The sequence below is a fragment of the Neolamprologus brichardi genome, chromosome 15 (genome assembly GCF_056152115.1).
Source record: "Neolamprologus brichardi isolate AB-2024 chromosome 15, ASM5615211v1, whole genome shotgun sequence".
Lineage (NCBI taxonomy): Eukaryota > Metazoa > Chordata > Actinopteri > Cichliformes > Cichlidae > Neolamprologus > Neolamprologus brichardi.
Window position 1 is genome coordinate 24,522,254 of NC_142118.1, and position 22,175 is coordinate 24,544,428.

Here is a 22,175-nt window from a genome sequence, read left to right on the forward strand (position 1 = left end):
TTTATCTTCACTCTCTGCTTTCATAGTCAGTGTGAGCGGCAGGACATTTAAACACACATATACAGGACAGGAACTCACAGGGTTTTAGCTTAAACTCTCACCATCCATTCGGAAAGCTTGAACACTTCGATGTCAGAAGCTGCAAGAAACTGCTGCTGGTGGGAGGGCTCTGTATTTGTTCCCTTGAATTTGAGACATTTTTACATACAGCTCTGTGTTAGTCCTGAGTGTAGTGTTCCCTAGTCCCTCTGAGCTTTTTATATTTCTATTCCTTGGATCTTGTTTGATTCCCTTTTCGTGTCCAGCCTGTCCCAGTCTCATCCCCGTGCTTTGTTACCCTTTTCGTCTCCCCAGTTTTGTCCCCGTGTCGTTCTGGTCTCTGTGTTTTTGTGGTTTTCCTGTCTTGGCTATGTCTTTAGTCCTGGTATTCATCTCTTTCCTGCGATCGTCACTCTGTGTTTCATCCTTTTATGCCCTTCTAGGTACATCGTGTTCAACTGTGCTCCCAGGGGTGTCTACTCTGTCCTAATGTTCTCGTGTCTATATACTTTCTGCATCTATATACATCTCCTGCATCTGGTCTTTGTTGTGTCCTCTGTCAGTGTATTTTCTCAGTGACTGTTTTTGCTTTTGTTTTCTTCACCTTTCTGCATAAAAAATAAATCTGTGATTTTCTGTCTGTGAATCCTGCATCAGTTTCACTTGCCCCGTATCTTTGCATTCAGGGGTTAAAATAGCCTTCACAATAACTACAGTTATGTGCAGAGTAATCTCTAGTGAGATGAGGTTGAGACGTTTTATTGATTGAATCAATAAGAGGAGGTAGGAGGAGGTCGGGGTGGATGAAGGGTTTACAGCCATCGTGCACCATGTTTGCTGAACTGGAAAAGAGATGCCAGAAAAAGAAAAGAACCAGAAAACATTTTCATAATGCTTCAGACAGTTTAACCATCAAGATATTAATTATTGACCCAGAAAATCTTCAAATCTTGTGAGCCAAAAAATCTACATCAGCCTTATAATTTCTACTTATTTAAGCTATCTGTCTTTGACTTAAATGTTTAACTTCCTGTAATACCATTAATTTTGCTTTGGGATAAATATTTACTGATATTTCACCAACAACACAGAACTACTGTGACATGGAAGAAAAAACATCTATTAGCATGTTTAGGCTGACTTTAAAGCAGAGCATTTCTAATTAAACTGAAATGAAGCTAGTTTAATAATTTTTAAAAAATCATGATGAAGGTCAGTGTAACACACACACACACAGAGGGAGAGAGAGAGAGAGCGAGAGAGAGAGTCGTGTTTTTATATCCTTGTCAGGACATCTAATTGAAATAATAATAACAATAATAATAACTTTATTTATAAAGTGCTTTCAAATAAAGTGCTGGACAGCTATCCTACGATAAATAAGACAAATAAATAAAAATACAGTTAAAAACTGAAAAAACAAAAGAGAATAACAATTAAAAGTTTAGCCATATTATTACGTCACGAAATAATGCTTTCCCCAGCCGCTAACTAACCATAAAAAATGAATGCTTAACCCTAACCCTCAGCCTAAACCTGACCATAACCTGACTGTAACCTTGACATTAAACCACATTTTGAGTGTCAAATATGCCTTCAGGATTTTGGTCCCCATGAGGTCTGTTGGTTCCCACAAGTACAGTAAACTTCTAATTTTTGGTCTCCACAAAGATATTAATACACGTACACACTCACACACGCTCACACACACTCTCAGGCTGTGTGTGTTGAGCATAGATAAAGCACTTCATTTATATCCCCCTCTGGTTGCTGACTGATGGCTGATGGAGCCTGGAAGGGTGGGGGGGGGGGGGGGGGGGGGGGGGTTGTTTCTGCCAGATGGTTTGATTCAGCTCCAAACTATTATCACTGTGACTGAGGGTTCAAAGGTCAAACTGTCTACTTTAATGTGAAGCTAATTTCAGCTGTGTTGGGTGAAAGAATGAGGAATTGCGCGGCTCTGTGGATACTGAGGGGGAGTCAGAGGAAATCCTTCCACTCTTCTTCATTCTTCCTCCTCATCGAGTCAGCTCACATCAGCAGAGTGTGAAGCAAAGATATCCACCCACACTGCTGAGCTCACACAGATTTATCACGTTTCTCCATCAGAGAAACAAACCACTGAGAAATCAGAAAGATGTTCCTGAATGAAAACGGATCATTTATTTATTTAGATTCATTCCCAAGTGATTACTGGCAACATTTTTATTTAGGCTGCTTTATGCCATAAATACACACTGATTCAGTGTGTGTTTTCATACAGAAACCAGTACATTAATTTTAAAAATATAACACAAGTAATTTACAAAATGTAAATTACAGGTGCATGAAAAGAAAAATCAATTAAATTTTATATAAAGTCAGTGACCACCCAGGTCGCCACAGTCTTGTCTCATCACAGAGGCCTCTTTGGTTCTAAAAGCAGCGTGGATTCCCAGGTGTTTCACCCCCGATGAAACATGACATCCCCACAGAGGTGGTCCTGAAGATCGTTGACCCACGAATCATCACAAGGTGTGAAAATTTTAACAATAGCCTTGATTATGATAAATGCAAACAGATTTTTTTAAAGTTAAACAAGCAACTGTAAAACCAAATTTAAACTCTCCCCATCCAAACAAGTCATAGAGACAAAATGATCTTTAACCTCCTAAGACCCAAACTCTTCCACGACATGCATTTTTAATTTCTCTTTATATTTGGGCATATTGGGGCCCGATGAATGTAAAAAGAAAGAATTACCAGATTTTTTTTTTTTTTTACCTTTTTTTTTTTTTTTTAAGAAAAATAAGCGCCACATATGAGGATATTCATTTCGATATTCGTATTTGATAGAACAGTGGCAGTATAATGTCCTCGTAAGTGGATATCAGGCCCATGTAGAGCAAAATTGAGTATTTTGGTCTAAATAACCCAAAATGTGATGTCCACATATGTGGACGCCAGGTCCTAGGAGGTTAAATAAAATAAAGTAAAATAAAAATAATTTAAAATAACAAAAATGCTTCTTTTTAATTAAAACAAAAGAATTTATAAAAAGCTGCACAAAGAAAAAAATATATACATAAAATGATCAAATGTGAGAATTACTAAATGTAAAATACAAAAGATAAAAATAAAATTAATTTCTTTATTTTTGTCTTTAAACAAGTAGAAAAGACAGAAAACAAAGCTGCTCGCCAGTAATCAGACTTCCTGAAAAACAGCGGAAAAACACAGCATTAAAAGAAAAACCTTAAAGGACAGAAAAGCAGCTTCTCAGTTTGTCCTCTGCAGCGTTCAGACATTCAGGCCTGCGGGCGGCCACTCAACCCTCCAGAGACCCGCCTCTAATAGCCCGCCGCCTGGTTTCACATCGCTGAGCAACACGGCAAGCGGCTGGATGTTAAAACAGGCTGTTCAGCATGTGCACAAACACAGAACAAGAGACCCAAACACTGCAGGAGGCTCGAAACACTTGATGTAAAGGAGCAGAACACTCCGAGGATCAAACAGCTCAAATAAATGATCAAGAAAACACCAAACAGCTTCTATAATATGAGGATGTACATGTAACGGGACAAAATGAAAGACACAAACATGGCCTCTCACAATTATATGAACATTTATAGATCAGTCAGAGATCTGGGACGACACGCACAGACGTTCATTAATAAACTGGACTGTTGGGAAATCTGGCGGTGCATTCAAGGACACTCCCACATCTAAAATTTAATGTCATAAAATGCAGGAAATAACCAAATCTTTACCGACAACAGCCCATAGAAAAGCATGACAGTGTTTCTGATTCAGTCAAACATGAATCACAGAATAAAAAGCGTTTCCCACTCAGGACAATAAACACCTCCACAGAGAAAAGACAGCTCAGCGCTGCAGTGCAAGAGCTTACATTTATTATTATTGTTGTTATTATTAGTAGTAGTAACAGTATTATATCACATGAAAGGAGTCGGCCTTCATCTGTTACTTTTGTAATATGACCTTAACCTGCATCAGTTTTACTGACATCATTTGTTTATTAGCACCTCGCCTCTGTCTGTTTTATATTTTGAATTTTTTAATATTTTATTTTAAAATTTAAAAAACACATGATTTATGTATGATATTAAATTATTAAGTTATTTTTTTTAACAGGGCAAATTAAGTATATAATAAATATAAATAAATCTGAAATTATGGAAATACAATAAATTAAATGATTATGTGGCCGAGCCAAGCAGCTCTGTGCAGAGTGAATAAATATTTTTACACGAGTTCCTTAAACAGACGTTTACAAAAAGAGATTAAATTATTCTTTTATCACTTTATTAAAATGATTCAGTAGATTTAGTTATTTTCCAACCACAATAAGATCCCCAAAAAACTTGCAAAGAAAAATGAACATATTGTGTTAATGTCACCAAATATTAAATATTCAACACGGAAAGCCTGAGTAGGCGAGGTCACCTGTGTCACCTGCCGTCGTGGGTGATGATGTCACAGCGGCTCGTGTTCCGAGGGTCGGGTTTGGGCCAGGGAGCAGAAATGTGCCCACATCAACGCCGCAGCACCTCGCCGTGTGACCATGGTGATGACATCACCTCTGCGGTTCTCTGGTGGGAAACGCAATCGACTCTATTGTGTTTTTATCCATTTCTACTGTTTCTGTATCAACAGAACAACATTAATTACAAAGTGATGATGGCGGCAGTGACGCTAGTGTGTCTTTAAACTTGTGTTTTCCCACCGGCTGCAGAAACTCGACATATGTTTACAGGAAGCCGGTCGTGTCTGTGCAGGTCTGAGCTGATAAAGCCAGACTGAGGATTATGGTAATAACAGGCTGCCACCGACTGACTGACTATAGAACGGGTGGGCGGGCTGCAGACTCTTATCAGCGTGTTGCAGTGGGCGATTCTTCACGTGGTCATGTGACGGGCGACACCTCGGCTCACAATGCAGCCCCATGAAGAAAAACTGCTCCACGGTTTTATCTCCAAACCAGAGAAAATGACTCGACGCCGCAGCGTGATTGTTTTAAAAATGTGGCATGTTCAAAAGCGAGGACTCAGACATCACATGTGATCGCTGATAATCAGTAATTACATTTACCTCCGTGGTTATTGTCAGCTTCAGAGGGGGTGCTGTGTTTTTTCAAAAGCCTGCGAAAGTCCCAAAAAACCAAACTGAGACAAAAATGTAAAGAAAAGAAAGTGAAACAAACATTTTGAGGTAAAAATCAGATTTCGTGCAGTCAGAGGAGAATATTTCAGCGGCGTTGTGGAGCTGACGCACCCCGCCATCAACTCATCAGATAAGAACGCCGCTCTGCGGCTCTTTCGGCCAAGCCAGTGACCTTCAGGTGATGGAGGCGGAAACACATTTCCTGGAGCAGACTTTTTTCAGAAGGACAGTTTCTTCTGCTCACAGTGAGATTGCGGAGAGGACGCCCGGTGTTTCCTTTCAGGACGCAGAATGGGATGAAACTGTATGTACAGTTGCCAAGGAGACAGCAGGCAGAGGGGTAGTTAGAGGCTGTTCACCAACACGCCCTCTGTTTTCATTCACGCCGCTTCCCTGCTTCATCTCCAGCAGTCACTTGAGGAGACGCTGGCAGAGCCCGACACAGGTGAACTTTTCAGAGGAGAACTCCTGTTCGTGGTCCGGTGCTTACTCCATCCAGGAGACAACTTCAACTCCAGCAGAGTTCTGAGTTTCTGCTCTGTGTCTTTGCAGAGGGAGCGCTGCTGCAGCTTTAAAGGGACATAATTGAGTGTCAGTGATCACCACATCAGCTAATGCAGGCAATCATCGAGCTCGACCCCCAAACAGAGACACAGATTCCCATCAGCAGCCTCAGCTGTGCGCCCGTCACGCTCCCACGCTCACTTCAATTCTCATTTCTCTTCTGGTTGCAGCTCGCTGGAGCCTGAGCTGAGGAATTATCTGCTGTCAGGACCTGCCCGGGACAGAAGTAGGGGGGGTGAGCCATGCTGTCTGCCGCTATTCAGATCCTGGCGTTCGCCCTGGCACTCCTGGGCGTCCTTGGTGCTGTTGTGGCCACCCTGATGCCCAACTGGAAGGTGAGCATCAACGTGTGGACCAGCATCATGACCCCGATATCGCAGATGCAGGGTCTGTGGATGGATTGCGTGTGGTACAGCTCCGGCGTCTTCAGCTGTACCGTAAAGAACTCGGTGCTGTCGCTGCCGCCGCACCTGCAGGCCGCGCGGACCGGCATGGTCCTGTCCTGCGTAGTGGCGCTGTTTGGACTCTGTCTTGCCACTTTGGGGCTCAAATGTACTCGCTGGGGGGGCAGCCACAGAGCAAAGGGGCACACGGCCATCGCTGCGGGGGGCTGCTTCATCCTGGCCAGCCTCCTCTGCCTCGTCCCCGCGTCCTGGTTCACCAACGAAGTCATCACTGCCTTCCTGACCACAGACCTACCGGACAGCAGTAAATATCAGCCCGGCGGAGCTCTGTGCGTCACGTTCATCTCTGCTGGATTCCTCCTGGCCGGGGGGGTCATTTTTTGTTTGTCGTGTCCCGGGAAGAGAACGAGACGACCGGATTGCGCTTCCCCTGCCGACCCCGACAGATTCACGCTGCACCCAGATGAGCGGAGGAGGCGGGGGCTGCAAGTGGAACGCAATCAGCCGAAAAACAGAAAGAAGACGGTCCAGCTGCAGGTAGACAGCGTGAAGCTGGAGAAACCCACGCCGCGCAAGGGACAGGAGCATCACTCGTCTCCATCCAAACTCCCTCAAACAGACATCAAGGACAGCTACAGCCTGCAGGAGTACGTCTGAAGCTCACGGCTGTACTGAAACGTGGAGCTGAAGCTGAGGCACTCTGGCTCGTTTGGAGGGGGAGGTGTGTGTAAATGGGAAAATTACCAAATGTTGGAAATGACAGATTGTGGGTTGAGCCGAACGTCTCAGCAGCAGAGAGAAAAAATCTGCAGACTGTAAATCCTTTAAAAACTGCCTGCAACAGCTTTCTGATACCAAAGGCCTACAGGCAAAAATACTGAACCTGCTGACTATGAGAAAAAAAAAAAACAGACATTCAAGCTGTGACTGAAATGGAAAAGCCATCATTTGACTTTATTTTCCAGCTGCAGCTGCAGTCTGCCTTCATACACTCAGCCGTGCACTAACAGGGCCGACCCAAAGCTTTCTGGGGCCGTGACAGGACTTTAAAAGCCAACCCCCCACCACACACACACCAAACGCTGCATTACACTTCAGAAAGACATGTTGGCCATACATTTTAATAATACTGTGTAGATGATGTTTATGTGATGTTCAGATACATCATCGGATTGTGAATCTAAAATTTTAAAATAATGTCAAAAAGTTGAAAAAAAAAAACTGTTTGTTTGAATCAGCACATCCAGCTGAGGCTGTTAGTTTGGCAGATTTAAACTAAAGCCTGACCTCAGAGTGAGGCTCAAAGTCACCCGTCACTTCATACTGTGAAGTCTAAGTCGTTCATATTGCTGTACATATCACACAAAGTGATAATTATTGGTGATCAAACTTAAGAACCATCAACATCAAAATGACATATTTTCCCCCTGCGCTGCTGCAAAAAAAGATCACACTAACAGTTCAGGATCATCTTATTTTAAAACATGCAGCCGATCAAAAAAAGCTTTAAGCAGTTTCATCACCACAGCAACAGCTCCGCCTGTTCATCACTGTTTGTTCAGTGTGAATGAAACACGCCGAGTGCTTTCAGATCCATGACATCCACATTTAAAAAAACAAGAGTAAGAACAGGACTGGATCATCTGCAGCTAGTTTTCAGTAATATCCAGTAAACAGGCCGATTCCAAATCAGCTGTTTGTTATCACAGAAAAAACACTTTGACAAGTCCAAATGAGTCTATCAGTGTTTTTATAATTACTGAGAAAGTAATCACAAAGTGTATCAAAGGGCTGAACTTTTAGTCACAGAATATTAAAACTGTGGAACATATGAAGGGAATTTTAAAACACATTAAAGCGTCTAAAAACAGCTGAACAAACTTGATGAATTTTGCTACTTTGTATATTTTTGAGGTCCTCGAAGTTCAAACCCAGAAAATCTGTAATTTAATTTAATGTAACTCAATTTATCCACTTCACTCATTTTTACTTGGTTACACAGACACTTCTTCCACGTATATCATGGCATGAAATGCAGCAACAATATTCGTTTTAATATTTTGTCAGTAGCATTCTTGCTGATCACTGTGTGTGATAATTGCTTCATACCAGCTGCTAAGCTAATTATGCTAATGAAGCTGACTGTAGCTGTTTTGCTAGATAACAGCACAGCCGTGAACCACAATGAAATCTGCCACAGAACGTTAGCAGCATTAGCAATATTAGCAACAATCGACTTGCCTAACGAGAAATTAGCAAATAACAGCATGTTAGCTAATGTCACCCATAAAACTAGAATTCAATGACAAAGTGAATAAAGTGACTAAAAGTCATTAAATGGCATCTTCCATGAGTCTGGTTCTGATTTTGATGGACAATGATTTTTGTTTTGTTTAGTTCCTTCTTTTTTTTTCTTTTTTAACACAAGGAGATGGTGAGTTTAAAAAAAATGTATGTCATAGCTCACCCTGCTCATGGTCCATCATAGTTCACAGATTATTGTCTGTAACATCACAAACATATCCTTGGGCACAATTTCTGAAAAGACCCATTAACTGATAACTGTGTGCAAGTTTCATTTAAATCAGACGTTCCCAAAGTGTGGGGCCCGCCCCCTAGGGGGGGCGCAGAGCCATTGCAGGGGGGGCACGGCATGAAAAGGGAAAAAAAAAAAAACAACGCTTGGACACTGCTAGCACAGGCGCCCACACAAATGCAAAGCAGGAGATGAAGCATAGCTGAATATGTTTCCAAACCAACTTCATTCTAAGACAAAGACTAGAAAATATGGTGAAGCAAATCTTCCCTTTGGATTCACCTGCACAAGTGCCGAGGTAGGTCTCCCTGCAGGATTGGTTTTCCCTTCATTGGGAGCAGCTCTGGGCTGTTCAAATCACGGACAAACAGGATCCCACATTCTTGATTTTTAGTTCCCAAACACTTGTTGTAATGACTAACTACTCCTGACATTTTGGAGATGTTAGCTCTTTATACAGTAAAGTTACAGTGGGATAAATAACATCAGGCTGATCCTGCCACGATTTGTTCCCCCGGTTCAAATCACGGACAAACAGGATCCAACAGTTGTTTATGTTTTTGAACCCATTTTGCAGAGGGATTTTTTGAAAAATATATTGATAGCAATGTTGAATATTATTACACAGGAAAAAAAACCAACTACATGTAAAATAATTACACCATGACACTTCTGCCTTTCTAAATGGAGGGACAGTAACTGCGTGTATATGTAAGCGTGTAAAACCTGAAGATGGAGACGAAATACTGTTAATCTGACTATCTGCCATTCTGCAATTCATCTCATGTAAACAATAACGTGCACACAGCGTGACGTGAAAAAAGGCACATACCTTTGACATTGAGTGACGAACTCTGTATTCCTCGTCCACACGTAAACACAAAAAAGGAGTTTTAAAAAATCTCCGTTCTCGGTGATTCGAAACGCCATTTACGTGTGGACGAAACAGCTGCGTGTTCAAAAATACCCGTGTAGGTGCGGACGCAGCGTAAAAGAGTTAGTAGTTTATTTTCTTACTACCTGTAAATTATTGCAGATTACTTGTATTTGCTTAATTGTTTACTAAATGTTTGAGGTGTGAAATAAACCGCAATGGAGCAAAATATGGGTGTGTGTGGTTGGAGGATGTGTTCGTGCGTGCGCGCGCGAGGGGGGGGGGGGCAAACATTTTTCTTGTAAAACAAGGGGGGCCCAGCAAAAAAAGTTTGGGAACCACTGATTTAAATCATATCAAAACTGTAGAAGACATAGGAATCGCTGTGAGTTCTCACTGGTCCTTCGGCTGGATGAACTAAAGAACAATTTTAAAAACTATGTGATGAGAATAAAATTATTAAACAAAAGTTTATTTTAATAAACTGTTGCCTAAGTAATATTTTATTTTAGTTTATTTGTATTTTCCATCTAATTATTTGAAACTTTTGAGTTGATTTAATCTGTAATGCACAAAAAAAGCTGCCTTACTTCATGGGAAATATCCTGTGATTCAGAGCAAATCTTTCCGGGAGGATTAGCGACACCAGTAAAATAAAGTGTTAAAGCACTGCTATAATATCACAGTGTCTTAGATCCAAAAGGAAAAAAATCAGGTGCATAGTTTCATCTGGTCATGTGCCCCCTGCTGGTCAGAGGCTGTGGTTTTAGATTGAGTTCAAGCTGTCAGTGATTCAGTTGCTGTTAAAAGTTAGTGAATGGTGCTGTTGAACAGATTGTGCCTGAAGCAATAAAAACAATGACGAACTTCTTGATTTCAGTGTGTTTGTAGATTTAAAGTCCAAATCCAAAGCATCTACCCAACAACATCCACTCCACATTTTCCTGATGTTTTGGGGGGAGGTGAGAGGTGCACAGCAGCATGGAGAGAGGTAATGATGCTCTTTGCTTTCCCATTATCCTCTCACCACGGATGGATGCACACAGCACACAGACCCCCTCCACAGCATCCCGTGTCAGCTGAATGAGAAGGACATGAAGTCATTTTCTGGATGTAAATTAAACCCTGACAGAGACTGGAAGCTCTGCAGTGTCATGTGCATTTGGTGGGCGAAGTGTCCTTTAACCTGAGTGAGCTGTCAGTCACATGATCACCCATCAAGGAAAAGAGCACTGAGCTGAACGTTCACACTGTCGATTTGTCTGCAGAAGCATTTCAGTGTCAAACCCTTGAGGAACAAGTTCATAAAGAAAACATTACACATTCATGAAAAGATCAGAACCCAGCAAACAAAGGCTGAAACAGCAACGCTTCTCCCTCAGTGCAATCACATTACAACCATATCTGAAAAATGTGGTTGGCTTAGTTAGCGAGGATGATTTGACCTTTAGATAAAGGACAAATATTTGTAAATCCTTAATGTACAGTTCCTGCACTACTAGAACCTGGATAAAACACAACACAAGTCACACCAGGATACTTACTGCTGTATAACTGTAGAGAAAGAGTATACATTTTATTCATTGTTTTGAACATGTCAAAGATTTTCAGTTCTCAGTACACCATACAGAACAATAACCAACCTGGGAGTGAGGTGTGTTTCTACCACACTGTTAGCATTTCTCTGCACAAAGTACACCAATTTGGGTTATTTTCCACTTCAGTATCTTCGATATACTATTGCTATGTGATGTATTACTATTACTGAAGGCTGCATTACAACCTACTAGCTGCAATTAATCATGTACAGTTCTGAAAGCAGAAAAAAAAACATACTACTGATGCAGAAATCGCTTTCTATACGAGATCACTGCAAAAAGTGCAGCCTTACTAATGGCCACCGTACTGTTACTCATTTTATATTAAGATTTAAAAAACTGCAGAACTGCACATGATTATTTGCAGGTTGTTAATCCTATCCATCAAGTCTAATAGTCCGCAGTCTATGAACTAACCTCAACTAACGTCAGCTAATAATGTTAGCTCGGTGGCGAGTAGCCTTCAGAAAAATTAATAAATCACGCAGCAATAGTACATTTATGTAGCTGTAAAAAGTGTGACTATATAAGTAATCCAAAGTATTCAGAGTACGTTACTCACATTGAGTAACATACAAACTAAATTCTGGGTCATGTAATGTGTAATCTGTAGTGGAACACATTTTAAAAGCAACCTTCCCAACAGTGTCAATGACCTGAAGAGAGCTGGTGCCACAGTAAGGTTACTATTAGTAACACACTACGTTATCATGGATTAAAATCCTGCAGTGCTCGAAAGGTCCCCCTTCTTAAGCCAGCACATGTCCAGGCCTGTCTAAAGTTTGCCAGAGACCATCTGGATGATCCAGTAGAGGATTGGGAGAATGTCATGTGGTCAGATGAGACCAAAATAGAAGTCTTTGGTATAAACATTGAAGATGAAACATGGCTGGATCTTCCAGTATGACAATGATCCACACCGCCTATAGGCAACGAAAGAGTGGCTACATAAAAAGCATTTCAAGGTTCTGGAGAGGCCTAGCCAGTCTCTAGACCTCAATCCAATAGAGACTCTGTGGAGGGAGTTGATAGTCTGTGTTGCCCAGTGACAGCACAAAACATCACAGCTCTTGACCAGATCTGCATGAAAGAATGGGTCAAAATACTAGCTATGGTGTGTGTAAACCTGGTGAAGCAATTTTACATTACATATTGAGGTGAACTGTTATTGACCAAATACTTATTTTCTGCACCATTATACAAATAAATTCTTTAAATATCATACAATATGATATCCTTGTCACGGTCCTGGGTCTAAGACGCAGTGTTTTGAGTTTTATACTATTATTGATCTTTGATTTCATCATAAGTTTTCACTGCTAGTCTCTTGGTTTTGGTTTTTAGTATTTCTAGCTCCCTAGTTCTTTAGTATATCATAATTTCTAGTTTTTAGGTTTTGTTTATGTGCCTCCCCTGTGTTTTGTGTTATGTCTACTCTGTGCCTTCCTGTCCCACGTTTCAGATCTCTGTGTTCTCTGTGTCTTCTTTGTCATCCTTGCCTCAGTGTTTGTGTGTTTCTTGTTTTACTTTGAAAGTCCAGGTCCTATGTCAGTGTATTCTGTTTTGCATCCTCCCTGTCTCGCCACATCAAATTAGATCCAAGCTGTGTTTCCCTCCTGTTTCCCATTCCCTGGTTACTCCCTTGTGTATTTGAGCCCTGTGTTTTCCTTGCTCTTTTTCGTTTTGTACCCTCTCCGAGCAGTTTTTACCTCTGTGTTTATGGTAGCTTTCTAAATCTCTGTTCACAGTTTTGTTTTCTAGTTCCCCCAGTTTTATAGTTAGTGCTTTGTGTTTTAAGTTTCTAGTTTTAGTTTCCTTGTATTCATGTTCGAGTTTTTGCCAGCAAATAAAGCTGCCACTTTGAGTTTAATTTTTGCCGTCTGAGCGTCCTGCATTTGGGTTCTTGCTCCTGCCCGCAGGACACTACATGACAATCCTGGATTTCTTTTTTACTTTCTGTCTCTCAGTTGAAGTGAACCTATGCTGAAAATTACAGACCTCTGGGACAACTTGCACAATCGGTGGCTGCCAAATGCTTTATTTGCCCCACTGTATAGAAATCTATTTAAAAACTTGTTTCGAGTTAAATATATTGTTATTTATTTGGCAAATATTAGACTGAATAGATGTTTTTACACCCAAATTTGTGTCAGCACACTGGACTTACTGAATATTCAGAAAATAATTAAGCCTTTTAATATGCAACATCAAATATTTATTTCAATAGCTGTTATTCACATATGCACTACGCACTGCTCAGTTTGTCACTTATAGTCTGTATCGTTTCTTAATACTTTCGTTAATACTTTCTGTAACTTGTGTTTTCTTACATTTTATTTATTGGAGCTAAGGATCACAAGTTCGATTCCCACTTGGGGTGTCTGTATCCAGTAAGGGTCCTAAGTCTAGACCCCCCCATGCTAAGCGAGCCTACCACAGACATGAGCAAGACAGATAAATATGAAGCCATGCTGGCTTGGACGTCGCCCGGATCAACAAGATCCGCGTCAGGTGTTGAGGAACCAGGGCACCCTGATGAGAAGTGGGCTACTGGAACAAGAAGGCATCAGTGGGCAAGAGATGAAAATAGGGCGTTGTTGGAAAGCTACTAAGCAAGTTACCCTGGCAGAAGGGGTTACATGAATAGGATGAGGGACCTATGGATGCTTCAATGGCGAAACAACTAGTAGCTCATTGTTCCAACATTCGAAAGAAGGGACTGCTCTCACAGCTAGAGATTGACGAGGTACAACATAAATGCTACGGCAAGGGGGACCCAGGACGCCAGGTCAAGGGGGAGATATCATTACCCCCACCCAAGATTGGGTACCAAGCCCCAAGTGCGATAGGAGAAGGATCGTTGAGTGGGAGAGGAACTGACCTGAAAGATAGGATCATGGCCAAGCTTGAAACCTGGACCCCCATAGCCAGTTACCAAGACTACATGAAGTACCCTCAGAAGGTCTGCTAGATGACGTTAATGCAGCACTACAGACGATACCTACAGCCACCATTACCGAGACTAACAAGCTGATCTACAATACGGCAGCAGTGATCAGTGAGATGCTTGGCTACAAGTTGAACAGCCACAAGGGGCAGTACCCTCCATGGAGAAGGAGGCTAGAGGCTAAGATCCAGGTAGAATGGAGGGAGGTTAGCCAACTATTGGAGTTGCTGAAAGGTGCAATGAAGAAGATACCTAAGAAGTACAGCAAGCTGTCCATACCTGAGGCCTTGGAAACTGCCAAGCAACTACTCACAGCCTTGGCCAGCCGCTTGAAGAGGTATACCAGAGAGATCGAAGGCAGGAGAATAAAACCAGCTCTTTTCCACAGAACCAGCCAAGGTGTACTCTTAGTGGCAGAGGAACAATATGAGAACAGCACCACCAAGGCTGGACACGGAACAATACTGGAAGAAGGACGCAACCTATGACGGCAATGCTCAGTGGCTAGTGGATCTGAGGGCAGACCACAGCAACCTCCGTGAACAGGGTCCAGTAACCATCACAGTGGCAGACATCCAAGAAAGGATCTCCAATTTGAGTTGGACAGCACCAGGCCCCGACATGGTTCACGCCTACTAGCTAAAGAAGCTGACTGCACTCCACGAGCGTCTGGCAGCACAAATGAACCAGCTGCTAGTTGACGAGAGACACCCAGAATGGCTAACCGAAGGCCGGACAGTCCTGATCCTCAAGGACTCCCAGAAGGGACCGGTCCCCTCCAACTACCGACCAATAACCTGCCTCAGCACCACGTGGAAGTTCCTGTCAGGCATCATAGCAGCTAAGATGAACAGGCACATGGCTCAATACATGAGTGGGGCACAGAAAGGGATGGGCAGGAATACCAGAGGCGCAAAACACCAGCTACTGGTAGACCGAACAATCAGCCGAGACTGCAAGACCAGACTGACTAACCTGTGCACTGCCTGGATTGATTACAAGAAGGCCTATGACTCAATGCCCCACACCTGGATCCTGGAATGCCTAGAACTGTACAAGATCAACAGGACCCTAAGAGCCTTCATCAGGAACTCAATGAGGATGTAACGTACAACACTAGACGCCAACCTCAAGCCCATAGCACAAGTCACCATCAAGTGTGGGATCTACCAAGGAGATGCTCTGTCCCCACTGCTGTTCTGCATAGGCCTGAATCCCCTCAGTGAGATCACTGACAAGACTGGCTACGGGTACCGACTACGGAATGGAGCAGTTGTCAGCCATCTCCTGTACATGGATGACATCAAGCTGTATGCGAAGAGTGAACGAGACATCGATTCACTGATCCACACCACCAGGATATACAGCAATTATATCGGAATGTCATTCAGACTGGAGAAGTGTAGTCGGATGGTAACACCCAAAAGAGAGGGAAGGTAGTCAGAACTGAGGGGAACGAACTACCAGAAGGCAACATTGCAGACATGGAGCACAGTTACAAATACCTTGCCACAGGCAAATGGGAATCATGAAGAGGTCGCTAGAAAAGCTGCAACCACCAAGTACCTGCAGAGGGTCAGGCAAGTCCTGAGTAGTCAGCTGAACAGTAAGAACAAGATCCGGGCTTTCAACACCTAGGCCCTGCCCATGGTCAGGTACCCAGCTGGGATAATAAGCTGGCCAAAGGAGGAGATAGAAGCCACTGACATCAAGACAAGAAAGCTCTTGACCATGCATGGAGGGTTTTACCCGAAGTCCAGCACCCTGAGGCTGTACACTAAGCGTAAGGAAGGAGGCCGGGGACTGGTGAGTGTCAGCACCACAGTCCAGGATGAGACAACGAATATCCACAAATACATCACGAACATGGCCCTAACTGATAGCGTGCTCAGTGAATACCTCAGGCACCAGAAACCCAAGAAAGAGGAGGAAGGTGAGTAACCATCATGGAAGGACAGGCCCCTGCACGGTATGTACCACCGGGAGATAGCGGGGGTGGCTGATATCCAGAAATCCTACCAGTGGCTGAACAAAGCTGGACTGAAAGACAGCACAGAGGCACTAATCATGGCAGGACAGGAACAAGCTCTGAGCACAACCATAGAGGCTGGGGTCTATCATACCAGGCAAGAACCCAGGTGCAGGCTGTGTAAAGATGCCCCTGAGACAATCTAGCACATAACAGCAGGGTGCAAGATGCTAGCAGGCAAGGCATACATGGAACGCCATAACCAAGTGGCCGGCATAGTATACAGGAACAGCTGTGCCTAGTATAACCTGGAAGTCCCGAGGTCAAAATGGGAGATGCCCCCAAGGGTGGTGGACAATGACCAAGCTAAGATCCGGTGGGACCTTCCAGATACAGATGGACAAATTGGTGGTGGCTAACCAACCGGACATAGTGGTGGTAGACAAACAGAAGAAGACAATAGATGTAGCAGTTCCCAATGACAGCAACATTAGAAAGAAGGAACACGAGAAATACCAAGGGCTCAAGAGAAGAGATCGAGAAAATGTGGAGGGTGAAGGTAACAGTGGTCCGAGCGGTAATTGGAGCACTAGGTGCGGTGAGTCCAAAACTAGGCGAGTGGCTCCAGCAGATCCCAGGAACAACATCAGAGATTTCTGTCCAGAAGAGCGCAGTTCTAGGAACAGCTAAGTTACTGCGCAGGACCCTCAAGCTCCCAGGCCTCTGGTAGAGGACCTGACTGACTGACTGACTGACTGACTGACTGACAGACAGACAGACAGACAGACAGACAGACAGACAGATAATAAAACGACTTTCAGTAATCAGTAACTGTGACCAGAGAGAAATCAAAACCAAGGTTACAGTGCCTCCCACAGACTGGGGTTTATTATTACAGTTCAGATTAATTTTTACCTAAAGACTCCTGACACGGTTATTAGTGCCATCAGCTTTGTGCCTTACAATGGGTTTGACTATAAACAATTCCAAAAAGAATTTTATAAATACACCTGTCCTTGGATTTAAAAGACAGAAATTTCAACAATTAGGTCTTAAACCTGTAATATGGACAGCACTTGTTGCATTTCAATAATCCTCTAGAAGTTTTTTACATTTTATCTGTCAACCTCACCCATCAAACCCAGGGGGCGGGGTTAACGCTGATCGAGTCAAAACCATTGCTTTGGCCTGGTGGCCATTACATTTCTGCACACCAACAAACGGCATATGGAAACTAACAAAACTGAACTTTGAAAAACCTCAGATGGCATAACCCACCACTGTACACTGACTTCATTTGCTGAGGTTATATTTATGGGGTTTTTATTTCCTGATGTTCATATGTGTCATACGTGTTTCAGTCGTCAATTCTGAATTACAACTAACATTAAAAACATGTTTGAGGAGGAGAGAGAGTTAATAAATCCGATTAACATCTGATCTTTGGGTTTTTGACCTGTGTATAAACACATAAACGTTATTAAAAGAAATAACGTTGGTGTTTCCGTCATGTAGTAACTGCTAGGTTTAACTGTACAAAGGTTGTTCGACACTATGAAACACATACAGACTTCATGATGTTCAGCTAATATTTTTATTGTAAATATTATTAATCATGAGGGTAAACGGCCCTGTACACCATGGAGCGAGGTCAGCATATCTACGATATCTTCAGCTCTCTGAGTTAACCCAGCTTCCCAGCTGGGTCACATGAAAATGTCGGCAGCATCAAACTAATCTAATGGTCATCTACATATAATTCACGGGTCATATCAACATGATTTTACAGAAAATCATCCTTATTACTGCCAACTATTCCAGAGAATCTACAGTATAAAGAACACAAAAATATAGCAGTCTAACGCAACACTGTTGTAACAGAGATGAACGCATCAGTTTGTCACAGATCAAAGTGGAATGAATGTGATTGGTTGAACAGGTGATCTGTGGTATCTGCATTTTCATCAGCGTAAGAGACTCAGCAGCAGATTAGAATAACAGTTATACATTTAATAAATCACCAAATGAATACACGGAAGAAACAAGGAAAACCTGTTCCGACAATTTGAGTTTGTATTCCCTCACTGCTGTTTAAATGTTTGAGAGTGAAGATTATATATAAAACAAACGTCAAACATATATAGTCTACGTACACATTTGATATGAGGCCAGCACGTATAGTGGCTGTGTCCTGTTTTAAGATCATATATGTAAAATTGTTGTCTTAACTGTGTCGATCCAGCCACTCAGAGTCCATGGTTACTGCATAAGCAGCTGTAATTTAAACAGCTGGCACTGCGGAAACCTACCGGCAACATGAGTGTTTATGTTTTTCATTGCAAAAGAACTGTCTGAATGGTTAACTGAAGTTAACCTATAAATTAATTAATTAAATTAGTTAAGGAGTATCGCAGATAATGCCCACGTGGGCTGTATACACTGAAATAAGTTATTACTGAAATACACGTGCTATATCATAAACTATGATATAAATAGGGAGGTCCTATTAACATGTTTAGTTTTAAAGGACACCTTTCTGCCTTTAGTCTCATTTATGAGCAGTATTAGTTTTCTTCTAACATCCAGAAGTCTGCACGATGTGCAGCCTTTGACAGTTAAACATAACATGACCGAAACAACAAAAATAAAAGTTACACAAATCATATGTTAACCTCATTTATTTTTAGTTAAGTAAACTCTAAAAATTCTAACAGGTACCTGGTGCTTAGAACATAGTTGAATAACTATTTAAAAAAATGATGTAATATTTCTGTACAAGTTGTAGTCTTCATGATGAACATGCTGTTACAAACAGGTTTCAAAGCTGTGTGCCGGTGATTGGACATCGGCAGCTGATAAAGTGGGTTCGCCTATAAAGTGGTCTGTTGGGAAACAAGCTCCAGCAGCTCTGCGCTCGAGAAAAAATACTATATTTACTTGTCTTGTGCAGAAAAATGTAATTGCGTTATATCGAGCACTGGCTGCCCAGTCAAACTGTGACAATCACCAGGTAACATTAGGGTGTTTCTTGAATCAGCAGCAGGTGTTAAACAGCTGACAGGTGAGGAGGAGGAGGAGGATGCATGCAGGTAAACTGAGGACCTGTTGGGCTGATCGCTGGTGTCCTGAGGAAAATGTCAGCTCGTTCTTTATGTTACAGAAGCACAAAGACACAAGACCAGGCGGAAAGAGACGATTGTTCGGTGAAAATGAGAATCTGCGAATGCAACATGTGAACACAGAGTGAGAGTGGAATATGTAAACAAACCGGTAAACGTAACCCCCCCCCCCCCCCCCCCCCCCAAAAAAAACCCCCCAAACAAACAAAAACGTTGAGATGGAACACCAAGGCTGTGAGCTCGGTACACTCTGCATGCTGACTGTTAGCAGAGCTAGTGACATCTCTGAAAAGATCTGAGCACTTTTGCAAACATGTTCTATGTTGACAACCTGACCAGACATGTGAAGATTAGGCAACTACATTCGCGGCTAAAACACTATTAAAAGTGTAGTTGGTGACAGAAACTTTACACCACCACCATTACTGCCTGTGATTTGAACCAGCACTGATGTAGATTGCCTAATGTGAAGAGGAAGATCATCCCAAAGCTTCCAAGAGAATGCTCAGTTTCCTCTAAGTTTCAGCCGTGATTTAGGGACTGAGAGCAACAGCTGCTCAGCTGACCGGAGTGAACGAGGGGGGGACATAGGGCTTCAGCAGATCAGACCAATATACAGGTGCCAGACAATTTAAGGATTTAAAAACAAGTAAAAGGATTTAAAAATGGATCCTAAATCTAATTGGAAGCCAGTGTAGGGAGGCTAGAACCGGAGTAATATGCTTAAATTTCCTTTGCCGCAGCATTCTGCACCAGTTGCAGGTGTGACAGAGTGCCCTGGCCAACCCCTATTAAAAGGGAGTTGCAGTAATCCAAGCATGGATGACAGTTTTCAGATCACACCTTGAAAGAAAAGGTTTGACCTTCGACAGATGTCTGAGGTGATAGAATAAAGATTTCACCACCCCATTTACATGGCCATCAAAACTAAGTGCAGAGTCTATTTTTACCTGGAGATTAGTAGCAGCAAGGTCAATACCTGGAGTACGAGAGGAAGAACTGGGACCAAATAAAATTGCTTCAGTTTTACATTCATTAGAATTTAAATTTTTTTTAGAACCATCCATGACTTAACATCGCTAAGACAATCAAGCAGGAGTCCAATCGGGAAGCTATCAGAGTGACTGAAAGGTAGATAAAGCTGGCAATCAGCAGCATATAGATGAAATGAAATTTTGGGTTTTCTAGAAATCGCACCCATGGGTGAATTTAAGTTAGCTAAAGAGTTGGGATGCTGTGTAAGACATAAATAAAGCTAAAATACAAAGGTTTGGACACTGTTTTGCATGTTTCCCTACTGTAGGAGTCTCTGCAAGCATACAGGGCTCTGAGAGGGTACAATATGACAACTTTAGAATTCTACTAGAAACAGTCGATCATATTTGTTTGTCAAAGCTGAATCCAGGGCAAACTCCGCTAAATTAGCGTTTTTAGCTAACAGCTACAATAAGCATAAAAGTTACTGTACGGTTATCATTTGTTAACATGACGCTTGTTCTTATACATGTAATACATTTATTACCAACCTGAGAGTTTATCTGCTGGTCATTCGACATGACGAATGACTTCTGAAGTCTTAATTCAGCTCAAGATGCTGTCGATTCCCGTCAGTAACACTTTCGGTCCGCTAGTAAAACGTAGTTCTATTAATCTGTGCTCAACTACTCTTGAACCGGAACCGGATGCAAGTCCCAAAAAACTGAATTTTGGAACTGAAATTGAATTGTAGAACTGAAACTGAATGGTGAGAAGTGAATCTGAAATTATTCGAGAGCTAAATTTTTAAAGGACAAAATACAGTTTCAAAGCAAATGAATTCATTTTCAAAATATAAAATTCAATTTCAATTTAGTGATGATCATTTTCAAACCAATAAATTGAATTTCAAATTAGGCTAATTCATATTCAGTTTGTAAAAGCATTTATTCAAGTTACAATTCAGATTAAATCCGAGCAATTCAAATTCGAATTTAACAAAAAAAACTCAAATTCAGTTTCTGATGGCACTGATTTCTGCCCACACGGATCTTTGACGTGAACGACGCGAACCGGCTCCTTATCGCGAGCGGTGGGTTGTTTTCTTTTCTTTCTCTCACCCTCTCTCTCTTGCACTTTTTTTCCGTTTCACTCAGCATGCGAGCCTTGTGCTTTACACTGGGAAGGGGGGGGGGGGGGGGGGGGGGGTGTAGTTACACTCAGGCTACGTCCACACGTCCACGAGTATTTTTGAAAACGGAGATTTTCTGTTTTCGTTTTAAAAAATAATCCCGTCCACACGTAAAGGCAGAAATGAAGGAAAACGCTGCTAGGAACATGCCAAAGCAACAGGTGGCGATATATTCCTAACCGTGCAGAAATGTTGGCCAATCAGAAGTCTAGAAGCCTCGGTGGGAAAAAGTAAACAAAGCTGGGGCATAGAAGCAGAACCGAGTCGTATGTGTGGTAGTGATGGGATTTCCCGCTCTTTTTAGAGAACCGGCTCTTTCGGTTCGGCTCACTAAAAACACCCGGCTCTTTCGGCTCCGAACCGGCTCTTCAGGTTGTTTGTTGCTTTAATTAATTTATTATTAACAATAATATAAAATTATGCACAAAAGGAATTACTAACGTAAAAAAAGTGGTTTTATTTATATATGTTTATATATAAATATATGCGGTGGCCCCTAGAGACAAAACACATACAAACTCCAAAACACATTTCTAGCATGAACTGAACTTCCAAAGCAGAGCTACTAGATCACTTAAATTACACAATTGAAAGCATGTGTGTATTGTTTGTGTATTTATACACAGGCACTCATATATATTCAAATAATTTAAAAAAAAATGTTCATTTACCTGTTATTACCACACACCAAATCCGGTCGTTGGTACTTGCTGGCTTGTGTAGCCACTAGGTAACAAAAGCTCAACACTGCGCCCAGCATCCTGGAGCACTTCTGTTGTCTTTTGTACGTGTTTT

General features: G+C 42.0%; 1 protein-coding gene across 1 annotated transcript; it reads left to right on the forward strand.

The window, feature by feature from the left end:
- Nucleotides 1-5,861: 5,861 nt before the first annotated feature.
- Nucleotides 5,862-6,827, forward strand: LOC102783889 (claudin-20-like). The gene has a single exon (XM_006793574.3). It carries the CDS (start codon nt 6,009-6,011, stop codon nt 6,825-6,827), a length of 819 nt encoding a protein of 272 aa, XP_006793637.1. The 5' UTR covers nt 5,862-6,008.
- Nucleotides 6,828-22,175: the final 15,348 nt, after the last annotated feature.

What these genes read in the sequence shown, in the direction of transcription:
- LOC102783889 (XM_006793574.3), top strand. Translation starts at nt 6,009, where the DNA reads ATGCTGTCTGCCGCTATTCAGATCCTGGCGTTCGCCCTGGCACTCCTG.